Source organism: Nipponia nippon, unplaced genomic scaffold, assembly GCF_047370975.1.
Source record: "Nipponia nippon isolate SJK-2023a ecotype South Korea unplaced genomic scaffold, ASM4737097v1 scaffold_8, whole genome shotgun sequence".
In the NCBI taxonomy this organism is placed as follows: Eukaryota; Metazoa; Chordata; class Aves; order Pelecaniformes; family Threskiornithidae; genus Nipponia; species Nipponia nippon.
In genome coordinates this window covers 7,330,286-7,342,756 of record NW_028262402.1, presented here as the reverse complement: position 1 = coordinate 7,342,756, position 12,471 = coordinate 7,330,286, and the positions used below count along the sequence as shown (strand labels likewise).

The 12,471-nt window shown below is 43.0% G+C and overlaps 1 protein-coding gene across 2 annotated transcripts in view; it reads left to right on the top strand.

The window, feature by feature from the left end:
* The first annotated feature begins 340 nt into the window (after positions 1–340).
* Positions 341–12,471, top strand: part of RIGI (RNA sensor RIG-I) — a 30,041-nt gene continuing 17,910 nt past the window's right edge. Inside the window, exons 1-10 of one of the 2 annotated variants that reach the window (XM_087741264.1) lie at positions 341–700; positions 858–989; positions 2,797–2,975; positions 4,334–4,484; positions 6,195–6,317; positions 7,149–7,259; positions 8,261–8,414; positions 9,057–9,315; positions 10,038–10,200; positions 10,640–10,741. In XM_087741264.1, coding sequence (XP_087597390.1) covers positions 595–700; positions 858–989; positions 2,797–2,975; positions 4,334–4,484; positions 6,195–6,317; positions 7,149–7,259; positions 8,261–8,414; positions 9,057–9,315; positions 10,038–10,200; positions 10,640–10,741 — 1,480 coding nt within the window. In that variant the 5' untranslated portion in view covers positions 341–594. Of the gene's footprint in view, positions 701–857; positions 990–2,796; positions 2,976–4,333; positions 4,485–6,194; positions 6,318–7,145; positions 7,260–8,260; positions 8,415–9,056; positions 9,316–10,037; positions 10,201–10,639; positions 10,742–12,471 lie in introns of both variants that reach the window. The other variant, XM_087741263.1, reaches the window with a different exon arrangement.

Genomic DNA, 12,471 nt, shown 5'->3' with positions numbered 1-12,471 from the left:
TCTCTTTTTCTCTTTCTCTTTCTCTTTCTGTTTTTTCCTTTTCTTTTTCTTTTTCTTTCTTTTTCTTTTTCTTTTTCTTTTTCTTTTTCTTTTTCTTTTTCTTTTTCTTTTTCTTTTTCTTTTTCTTTTTCTTTTTCTTTTTCTTTCTCTTTTTTCCTCTTTTTCTTTTTCTTTTTTCTTTTTCTTTTTTCTGTCTTTTTCTTTCTCTGTTTTTTCCCTTCTTTTTTTCTTTCTCTTTCTTTTTCTTTTTCTTCTTCTTCTTTTTCTTTTTCTTTTTTTTCCTTTTCCTTTTTTTTCCCCTTTCTCTTTTGCTGAGGGCAGACGCCACCGGCAAGCAGCGCGGTGCCTCCGCCGGCGGCCCGGCCCCCTCCCCCGGGGCTGCTTTCAGTTTCGATTCTCCCGCTGTCCTGAAGTTTCTCTTTCCCGGCCGCCCCCTGCCCGGGGAGGGTTCTTTCTCCCGCTCCCCGCCGGCTCTCCCGGTGCCAGAGCAGAGGCTGGGCTCCGCGCCCCCGCCGCCCCGCAGGCAGCCGGAGCCGGGACCGGGACCGGGATCGGGATCGGTGCCGCCGCCGGCGGTGCGAAGCCGGCGTTGCCATGACCGCGGAGGAGAAGCGGAGCCTGCAGTGCTACAGGCGGTACATCGAGAGGTGTCTGAACCCCGTCTACATCCTCAGCAACATGACGGACTGGCTGTCCGACGGTGAGGGGCCGGCGGAGCCTGCACCCCCCGGCGCCGCGCCGCGCCGCGCCCGCGTCCCCCCCTCCCCCCCGCCGCCGGCGTCGGGGGGCAGCGGGCGCCTGCCGCCGCCGCGTCTGGCCCCCTCCCTCACTCTTTGCCTGCTTCGGGTTTTTGCTAGAGATGAAGGAGAGAGTCCGGAAGGAGGAGGAGAAGGGGGTGACGGCGGCCGCCGCGCTGTTTCTGGATGCCATCTTGCAGCTGGAGGTGGAGGGATGGCTGCGGGGGTTCCTGGACGCCCTGGCTGCAGCAGGTCGGTGCCCACTCGCAAGCGCGGTCTCCTCCGCTTCTCCCTTTTCCTGCCAGAGCCACGGCCCTCTGCTGTCGGGTCTTGTCACATCAGATGAGACGCGGTAGGAAAAAATAGGTTGGCAGGGGTTGGAAATAAAACTCTTCGAAGGCACACAGAGAAACGCCCATCTGAGAAGCAGCTGGAACAATTTTGATTATGGAGAAAGTCAATACAAGATGAAGGGATGCAGAATAAAGCCTCATTGACAGGAGGCTTGTCTGTCTCGGAGCGTTTAGGGAAGAAACAAGACAGTCATTGTTCTCACCAAACATAAATAAAGGAAGCTAAATCCTCTGAAAGAGAAAGCTAAATGGGTTTCAGGATGTGTGAGGGTTAACTGGTAGCATGGGATAACTTCATTCAAGGACGGAGTCTTAAATTAGAAACTGATTTTTAAAAATTATTCAGAAGTCTTAAAAGTCTTATGTTTCAAGAAGGAAGTATCCATTAATAGTTTATAAATGAGATGATTGTTCCTCAGTAGCTATGACTGCTTGATGTGTGAGGTCCTAATGCAATTTCCTTTCCAAAATGTGACAAAAGAGATTGTGAAGGTGTAAAATGACCAGGATTTGCCAGCTTTCCTCTATACGCGTAGGTTCTATCATAGATTCTTACTGGTGATTGGTTAGATATCTCAAACGGCAAAATCTTACGCTGTAAGCCACTTTTGGTTTTGTTTACTCACTACTAACTACGGATAGTTACAGTACCTCAGTAAGCAATTATTACAAAATTTCTTATCACTTGGATGTAGCCCACTCTCCCCTTAAAGCAAATACTAGGGCCAGAGCAACTTTTTACCAGCCTGTGATGGTCCTAATTTCTGAATTGCAAAAATATCTCCTTTGAACATGTCGATAGCATTCAGTTTGGTGCATCTTCAGCAGAAAACTGAAAAAGTTAACTCGCTGACTCCAAGTGCTGTCCCAAGTACTGAGTAATTGGGCCTGAGATGAGAATATAGCGTTACTCTTGTATTTGGCAGATGCAGAGGCAGGTGATAATTAGATGAAAGACATTGTGGTGGCGAGTATCCACACTTCTCTCCTGCTCCTCCAAAAGAAAATAAAAAGTTAGGCAAATTCCTTCTATTTTCCCACGGTTCCTCTGGGACCCTGAACTGCTTTCGTCCACCTCTGGAGCCTACATAGCAAATCACACAAGTCCTCTAAGTATGATTCCCTGCCGCTGTCTGTTCCAGGACAGTATTTTCAGCTGTTTGCTGACTGTCTAGGCTGCAGGTGTCTGGGTTGCTGTCAGTCAGGGACTGACTTGAAGCCAATACGATAAGGATTTTTGAAGGAGAGTGGAGCCAAGGACAGGACTAAAAGGTAAAGAGCTGGTAAATAAAAGAAAAGGGGACCAAAGGTGTTTGTGATTCTGAGTAGTGTCCTGTGCTCTGGGAGTTCCTGTGGAAGAGTATCATGGCCTGCAGGGATCCAAGGATTGCATGGATCAAAGGACGGGGGTCGTTTTGGTTGCTTGGGTGATGTGAGCTGTGACATTGTGCAGCTCTTTTTTCTCTTTGCAAGTGTTACTGCTCTTTTAGCATAGGATTTTTCATGTTATACATACAAGTGCTGTGAAGGAAAACAGTCACTTAATCTATAAAAATTGTTTGTGGTTCACCTAGATTTTTGTCAGTTACAGGCCAAAATAATTTTAATTTCTCCAGGGTGTCTGAGAAGGTTTTTTTTCAGCTTGTTCCTACCTATTCTAGCTAGAGATTGCATTCATAGTAATAATTTGTCGCTTTTTCTCAAAGGCTACACTGGACTGGCAGAAGCAATTGAAAACTGGGACTTCAGCAAACTGGAAAAACTGGAGTTGCACAGACAGCTGTTGAAGAGGATAGAAGCGACAATGCTAGAAATTGATCCGGTAGTGCTCATGCCCTACATAAACACATGCCTGATAGAAAGGGAGTGTGATGAGATCCTGCAGGTATGGTTAATGGTAAAATCCTGGTATTTGCCTAGTTTTGCTATGGAGAAGTGCTGGCTGCCTCACTTGTGGGATGAATTGGTGTCCATCCGTCAGGCTGCTGAGTGAGGAGGATGGCCAGCCACGGTCCCCTGGGGAGGGACTTTGCTTTCTTCTGCTTAGAGGAGGCTTTGCTGTGTGGCTGCAGCTTCCGACAGCAGCGCTGTCTGCGGCACCTGCACGTCTTGCCTCATTCTTCACTCCTCCGGCTCGGTGGGTAAGGTGGCGTGCCAGAGGGTTGCAGGCAGGGCAGCAGGATGGGGCGGCTCTGGCATTGACAGTGCGCAGCTGTGTGTCTTTGCGGAGTCCAGGCTCCCGCGAGGAGACCTCAGGGGCTCTGGAAGATGCCACATTGCAGTGAAGTGGGTGCCTTGCTACGCCTTTGAAATAGACCCCTTTCTGGAGCGTTCACACTGCATTAATGCTCCTAAAAATACAGATGGAAGTAGGCAAAGTGGCATTTAGATGTTACCTAAATTGATTCCTGCTTGTCGTGGGATTTGACATAGTCTGCTACCTTAACTGTGGCAACCCCTAGCAGCTTTGTGTGGCTCTTTGAGTTTTGTCAGCACCCAAAGTGATGGCCATAGAGTGAAATGAACCTTCTGTTCTGAAGTCATTAGCTAAATGCTCTGTCACAGACGTTGACAACGTTTTCATTGACTTTGGATGCAACGCTGCCGTACTGTTACCCAGTTCTAGCTCAATGTCGTTATTGATGGCTGATAACAAGTGATATTACCAATCACTCATCATGTATGACTGGTTAATAATAAGTTATTGATGCTGTGTGAAGGAGGCTGGTAGGTGTTCTCACTCCTTGTGACTCCTGAGAAGGATTGTTTGCAGCTATTTTATTGTTTAAGCAGTATTTCTTTATGGAGATACATAACATTTGGAAAGCTGTTGCATCTGACCCAACATCAGGCCTGCAATAAATTTTGTACTTTTGCGTTTTCCTATTCTGGAATATTTTTTAATCAGTTTGGCCTCAGAGGTTTATGGCAGATATGGCTTATTACAAGGACGTCGCCAGATGACAATTCACAGAATAGTTCTGTGGCGTTTCAGACCTTGTGAATATTTAAGCAAATAGCCTACCTGTTGATGTAGTCCAGCTAAGTTTAGTGTACGCCTAGGCTGGCAGAATTGCAGCAGTAGTAGGTAAATGACTGAATTTTATTGGAAACCTTTTATTCAGCGAGAAGAAAATGCAATTTTCAGCTCAACATCAAACAAAACAAATGAAAATATTAATCAAAGAACAGTGGTTTTGATCACTCAGAAGCTACAGCAACTTCTGTTTGTTGTGTGTGCAGATTAGCGAATACAGAAGCAAAGCAGCTGGGATAACTAAACTCATTGAATGTCTCTGTCGATCGGATAAGGAAAACTGGCCGAAAAGCCTTCAGCTGGCACTAGATAACGCAGGATATTACAATGCAAGTGAACTGTGGGATATGAGAGAAGGTAAACTGCCAACTGTTTTTATGATGCTCTTCTCCTATTCTTGTACCAGACAGTAATTTTTTTGCAGGAGAATAAGGCTAATTTAAAAGGATACCATCAGACTGCAGTGCCCATTGTTGTTTAAAAATAAGCCCCCTTTTTTAATTAGAATGTCTTTTACATAAAACGAAATATAGGTACTACCCTACAAACCATCAGAAATTATTTTTTGAGTATTTTTCCTCCCATATGGTTATGAATGATGTCTTTTTTTGGTAAACATAATCTGACAGCATACAAGGCTCTGAAGGTACCAAACTAACAAAATGTTTATCTTCTTCACTCGCTTCTACGGTAATTCACCTTTTGCCATCTATTTGGTTGCTTGAGTTGTGAGAGATGCAATGTTTTCTGATAGAATATACTGGTTTTTTTGAGAAATCTGTAAGCAGCATTTACCAAGTAACTATGTTCATCTGTTGTAAAAATGCAGAATTTCCCCCAATAAGGTTTTGCTTTTGTCATTGAATTTACCTTTTTCCACTTGAAAAATACCTATATGAGTACCCTGCAGTGTGGGAGAATTTAGAGTGGAATACAGTATTTCACTACAAAATAATTAAGAAAGACAAGTGATTTTAGATAAACTGGATTGTATTTCTTTATATCCACATTTGCTTTCTCCCAAGCCATAAGTGATCGTTTGAATTTTTTTTAATTAGCAACTGGGACAAACTACTTTTTAAGTGGCTTCTTAAACAATATTTCTTATTTTGAAATGTTTTTATTGCTGTAGTCAAATGTGTGTAATTTCTTATCTGGAGATTTAATTATATATATAATTATATATGTAGTTAACCGATTTATAAATAATTATATATATAAAATATATAAGAATAATACTTATGCATACATAGATACTATTTTATATAGGTGATGGCTATACATATTATTTGGTTAACAGTTGTATTTTATAAGTTAAAGATATCACTGTCTTTTGGGGCAGCTTCTGTTAACATCCAACTTAATAAAGACAAAGTCAGCCTACTGAAGAAACGTTGTCCATATTGGAAGCATTTTAATGCTAGCAGTTAAGAAGAGTTGCTAGTAGAAGTTAATCGCCCACACTGTGTGCTTTCTGGAGCTGGATAAGCATGCAAATGTGCTCTTTCTCCCTCTCCAAAAGCAGCACTTTGTGATCGTGCGTTCTGTTTGCAAAGTCCAGTGACAGTTCTTTGAGAAGGTAATAGTTATGGGGCCAAAGAAAATTTTAGCAAGCATCTTTGGAACCTCTCTTGATTATCATGTAAGATGAAGGATGGAGATAGTCTTACAATTTCTAGGTCCTTCCAAAAGGTGGGGGGAAAGGGAGAACAAAGTCTTCACTTTGCAAAGCTTCTTTGAACTCCTCAGTATTTTTCGTGCTTGTGGTTAATGTCCATTTTAAATCTGTGATCTTGTCACTAAACACAGAGGATAAAACTTTCCCCCCAGTCTATTATCTCCCTTTATTTTTAAGGGATAGATAAATGTGCGTTGAGTATGTGGGTCTTGTCAACCCAAGACTCTCAGTGCTATCCGTCTTACTTGAAAGGGAGTCAGGATGCAACAGCATTTCATGTAGTCTTTCCATGCTAGCAACCAACTCCTTTACCTTGTCATCCCAGCAAATACAACATTTTAAAATTGAAAAGATCAATAACATGCCTTTTTTTTTTTGTGACTGTACAGATAATGGCAAAGATGTTGATGGTGAAATGACAGATGCCTCTGAGAGCAGCTTTGAAACCACGATAACATTTTCTGAAGAAGCAGAATGTGATAATCTCAGTGGAAATCTCTGTTCAGCCTCAGGTAAGACTTAGCAACTTAAAACAGTTTGTGGCTGGAATTCTCCATATCCTTATACTCCTGAAGGATGCAGATGCGGTGTGCCACAAAGGAAGGTACTGAGGAACTAGTATGAATCTCTGACTTGATTTAGCTGTCTTCTGTTTTAACGTTTAATGGATCTCATGCTGGGCATTGCACATGTAGGGGTTGCCCCTCATTTACCACATTTCTAGTGCAAAGCTGTTCTGTCGGCACATTATCAAAAAGGTCTCCAAACACCAGACTGTTCTTGATGTATATCTTCTCTGATACAACTAATTCACATGTGACCTGATATTAGCCAGTTTAGAGAGCTGAATGTGGCTGCAGAGGATCTGTGCAGTGGCTGTCACCTCTCGTATGGCAAATTTTGCTCCACCAGTGTTTCTAGTTCCTGTTCCATAAGCAGAAACGCTCTGACAAAACCACAATTTAAGAGAGTATTAACTTCAAAAGTCTGTAGAGCAGAAGACTAAAAGGAATACTGTGCATATATTTTGGGGAAAATAGGCCCTTGTGTTTTCCTTCTGAGTTGAAAAAGACCAGTTGAGGTGAGAGCTGTCAGCCAAGACCTTGAAATGAGTTCATTTTAGGAAGCAGAGTCAAGTGGCAGCAAAAGTATGGCACCAAACCTGCACAAAATTCTTGCTTGGCGCGTGTGTCCTGTTAAAAGGCTTGTCTGTCAGAGAATGCTCTGTGTAGACTGCGAGGACTGTACCTCTATCATTTTAGATAGCAACCGTATGGGGCACAATATATTTTATGCATTTCTGTTGCAACACTCTTCACAAAAACATGGTTCTCTCCTAGAAGGGATCTATCAGTCTTCACCTGTTTATGAAGCAAAGAAGGCTCGGAACTACCAGACTGAACTTGCACAGCCTGCTATCAATGGGAAAAACACACTGATATGTGCCCCCACAGGTAAGAAAATACATGTTTCTTAGAAAAATTCTCTTGGTGGAGAGGTCTATGAAGGATAGGGAAGGGTAAAGGTTGAGTTAAACTTTTCCAGGTGTTTATTTAAAAGCAGTCTTCCTTGCAGGAGTAGATCCAGATCTAACCTGAAATTAATGACCAACAGCAGCACAGAGACTGAGCAAGACAGACGTGTCTCTTGGCACTTCAGTGCTTGTATTCAGATTTCCACGTTCAGACCTTTGCTTTCTCACTCCCTGGTGTGGATTTTTGAGTTAAAATCACTCGCTGCAGATCTTTAAGAAATTTGGCTTGCAAGTTGAAGGAAAAATAGGATGAGTTTTCCCCCACACTCCCCTGACTTCTGCACTGCGATGCCTACAACATCAAAACAGCACAGGGAACTTTTGCAGTAGCTCAGAACTGAATTAAGAAGATTGAATTTCAGCAGCAAAAGAGAGATCAATCAGCTCTTTCTCTCCACCTGTGTTTTCCAAGTTGCTAGCCTGATTCTCCCCTGAGACCTGGAGAGGCAGGCGGGGTAGCAGAGTCAGGGACACAGAAGAGCTCTGGGTGGCCTGCACAGCGAGCCTGAGAGCTGAAGGAAAAGAAATGTGAGAGGAGCAAGGCTGCACGGGGAAGGATGGAAGCTGAAAGTGCCCGGTGCCTGTACCATAGTCTGATTTGATGTGGGATCACACTCTAAGAGCAGAAGTAGACTCAGTGATTTCAAAGAACTCAAATAAAACTGCGGCTGGATTTTTCTTCCCAGTGATTGCCACATGGTTTTACAGACTGAGACTGTGAGAGAGAAGGGGATGATTACCCACCTGAGTAAGCAGCAAGCTTACTTACTTACTGTTCAAATCTGTCTCCAGACAGTCTGGAAGTGTTACAGCCCCCTTATCAGCTCCCCGTTGTTACAAGGCATCCAGATGAGACAGGCTCCTGCTTACAAATACACCCTTTCATACTAGTGCTTTACCATTCACGTTCTTTGTTTAAAGGATCTGGAAAAACTTTTGTGGCACTTCTGATTTGTGAACACCATTTCCAAAACATGCCCGCAGGACAGAAAGCGAAAGTTGTCTTTCTTGCAACTAAAGTGCCAGTGTATGAACAACAGAGAAACGTATTCAGGCAGCATTTTGAAAGAAGTGGGTAAGTGTAATTCTACCTGGTGGCTTCCTCCACAGAAAATAAACTGCCCTCTCGGTCAGCTGTGGCTAGGGCAAAATGTAATGGGTTTACTGGTGACAAGGAGTGTTTGGCGTTAACATAAGGATGATGCCTAGTGGTAAGAATGGCAAGTTACCATCTAGTCAGAAAATGATGGTCCACCTCTCAGATGGGACTGGAAATTGCTTAGGGGAGTACTGACAACCTATAGCTTCTGGTTTTGAAGGAACTGATTACTGAAGATCCGCATATGAATCCTTATAGTTGTGGGAAAATGAGGGTGCTGGACAGAAAACAGTCCCGTGCTGCCGGACGTATACAAAACAGGGATGAAGGGCAGGATCTCCAAATACACCTTACATGTGAACTGACAGATGCAGCTTAAACGTACAAAATTACCACCCTCAAACCTAATATATTTTAGTTAATGGGAGTTCAAAATCCAGGTGTTTATGCTCAGCAGTTTTTTTCTCAGCTTCTGTGGGTCAAATGGCTGGCCCCAACAATTTGACATTTTGAATTTAGTCACTACCCTTCAGGCTTGCTGAAAAGTCCATCCTTCTAGCTTTTTTTGCCCTGCAAGACATTGTTTTTCATACACTATCTTTTGCCTCTTCTTCCTAGGTATCTTGTTCAAGGAATTAGTGGTGAAACAGTTGCAAATGTCTCTGTAGAAAAGGTTATACAGGACAGCGACATCGTTGTGCTGACGCCCCAGATTCTTGTGAACAGCATCAAGGAGGGGTTCCTTAGCTCCCTCTCCATCTTCACTCTGATGATATTTGATGAGTGCCACAACACTACAGGCAACCACCCTTACAATGTGTTAATGGCCAGATACCTGGAACAAAAATTTGACGCCTCTGAAAACCAGCTGCCTCAGGTAAGTGGTGGAAACATTAGAGAAAAGTATTTTGCAGTGCAGTCAGCAAAGCCTGAAGTCTTGCCTTTTGTGTTAATCCAGTTCAAACTCCCATTTAACAATGGCTGCAAATTGAAATGGTAGCATCTGGAACAGTTTTCCCCTCTTCTCAAACACCTCCAGGCTGTTTTCCCATGTTACATCTTCCCTCCAGCTGCCAAGAAGGACTGATCAAGCATGACAGAGACTGGACTACTGGAGAGTAAAAACAGGATTGCTGGGCTGGGAAGAAATCACGTGCTCCAGAACTTAGTGATCTCCTTGTTACCTCTCTGTTTCTGTCTTCTGCAACAGTAAAATGGGGCCACTGCCTCCACTGACAGGAGATTTTGGTCCAGCTGAGAAGACATCCTCTCTGAATGAATGTGGAGGACCATTCTAGGGGTGGATTTGTTGTTTCTGTGTATGATGAGCACTGGCAAATACAGCTGGTTATGGATTTAAGTGGGTGGATAATTTAATTTCAGTTTGAATACTCCAAGCTTAAGTGCCTTGGAGAGGGCATGAGTGGAGATGAGGTTTGGCTGTCAAGATTTAGTCCTTGCACTCATGTTTACTTCAGCTGCCTGTTTGGTTTCCTTGCTTTTGAAGACGGTGAGAACTTGATGATTGGTAACAGCGTCTCCTGGGTTTTTTTTATTTGTGACAAAGGAGCAACCACTGCTATTCACGTGTGCGCTCAGATTGTAGGTTTAACTGCTTCTGTTGGAGTTGGTAATGCCAAGAGCATCGAGGAAACGATAGAGCACATCTGTACCCTGTGCTCCTACCTTGACATCCAGGCCATATCCACTGTCAGAGAGAACAAAGAGGAGCTGCAGAGATTCAGAAACAAGCCAGAAACACGTAAGCGCACTCCCTTTTTGTTTTCCCGTGAGGTGCAAAGCACCATAATGAAGGCAGCTATCCAATTCTCCTTTGGTCAGGTAAAGTTAAAAGCTTAAAACTAAGCTGAAGCTTTGCTTGCTGCTGGCTTGAAAGGAGTTTAAGCATGCACTTCACTGTTGCCCCGCAGTAAGGCAGTGTCCATTTGGGCAAATTTTCTCTTTGCTGAGCTCCACAATCTCTGGTTTTTATTTAGCAAGGCAGAAAAGCCAGTGCAGTTCTGCCAGTGAAGACTGGGGTCTGTTTCTTTCTGTGCAACTGTAATGCTCATTAACAATAAACATCATTATGATTGCATAGAGCACCATATGTAGCATTCTTTTAGACAAGAATTTGTTCTTCGCTGCCTAGGGAAATGTTTTACTTACTCAGGCCACTGACTTCTGTTTCTTGTCTCTAGATGTCAGATGGGTTAAGATGCGAGTTCAGAATCACTTTGCAGACATTATCAAAGGTCTGATGTCTGAGACAGAGGCGTTGATGAAGAAGGTTTACTCAGTGGGTAAGATACTGTAATATGCCTGTAGCTGGGATTCAGTCTTTGATTCCATCAGTGTGAATCCTCATGGCTGCTAGAACAGTCACTCTTTTTCCACTTCCTTTCTCCTCCTTCCTCTTTATTTGCCTTTAACCAATATTTCCTAAATAAGAGAATACAGTCAACTATTTTTCTGTTATACGTGATTGGTTTGATAATTATAAATATTTTTGCTTGGATTTCAACCTGTGTTTCCCGCAGCTAAGGATGGTGTGCTTTTGACACTGTCAGATAATTTTGAATGTTTAAAGAATCTGAAACAAAACTACCAAAGGGCTTGCTTTCAAAATGCAATGAGCTGGATTTCATTGGTAAGACATACCTGTATGTTCTTATTTAAGCATTTCTCCAAATGCTTCATACCTAAATCTGTCTCTGTCAAGGAAAACAAGAAGGGTCTCGGTTATGGTGTTTGAATGTTGCAATTTCTTCCTTTCAGTGAAAGTTTAACTTTTACTCTTGCTGCTCTGACACTTCTCGTATTTTTTCTGGCCTCTCTGAGTTGCGCTCAGAGTTATTTCTAGGGATGCCCTGGTCACCTTTTCTGGTCGGCATTTTGTCCTCTTCATACCTCTGGGTCCCCCTATGTCCACTGTTTACCAGGTCTCCATTATTTCCTATTGAAAAGCATTTAAGGTAATTTTACAGAGGAGGATCTGTGGGACATGAACACCACCAGAGAGAGGATATGGCTGCCTAAGAAAGGAAACACTTGTCTGTAGAGTTCCAGCCTCAGGAGCTGCAGTGCTGTGAAGGTTTGCAGAGAGGGAGATGGATGGCTGTGAGAAGAGAGAATGGGTCTCACGGTCACAAGACCTAATGCTGCAGCCCTGCAGAAATCAATTGATCTTTTCTGCTTTTGCAGAGCTCCTAAGTGGTGTCCAGTAAGTGGCTCTTATCAGCAAATTTGAGAGCTACAGGGGGTACAAAGCAGAGACCCATGGATGCCTGTGCATCAGGATCAGCCTTGGTCTATCCAGCTCTGAATTAAAGGATTTTGTCTGTGCTTAGACTGGCTTTTGCAAAATGACTAGGGTGCCTTAAGCCTGTTTACTTCAGTTCATAGAATCATAGAATCACAGAATCACATGAACTGAGGTAAACAGGCTTAAGGCACCCTAGTCATTAAGTTCTATACTTTCTAGAATTTTTTTCCCCACACTTTCCAGATATTGGAGAGTGAACTATATTCTGGGGCAGGAAGGAAGACTTAAAAAAAACCCCACCAAAACAAAAAAAACCCTGCCCAACAAAAACCCAACCCAACGCAAAACCCAAAAAAACGCAACAAAGAACAAATACAGTGGGAATTTCAAACTGCATGCTAAATTAAGCAAACACTTCTGAAGCTTATTTCTGTATCACAGTTCCTCTTGCATGAATGCCATTGGCTTTGCTTCTGTCGACCCTTTGATTACTGAAGTTTGTGAAGCACTCAGAGTATGTATGTAACAAACAAGTACTGACTAGTTCAGCCTCAAGAGTAGGCCCTTGGATAATATGCCTTTAAGTACATGGACCATTTAGCAAATGAATACTTAACTATTGAGTAGCTGGTAATTCAAGGAGCAATGCACATGCAGTATCTTGAATACCTTAGGCTTCTTATAGGATAAGTGAGCTCTAATTTTATTGCTAAAGACTCTGCAGATGTGTGTATGTACACAGATCCTCAGCTGAATTGTACTGGGTTA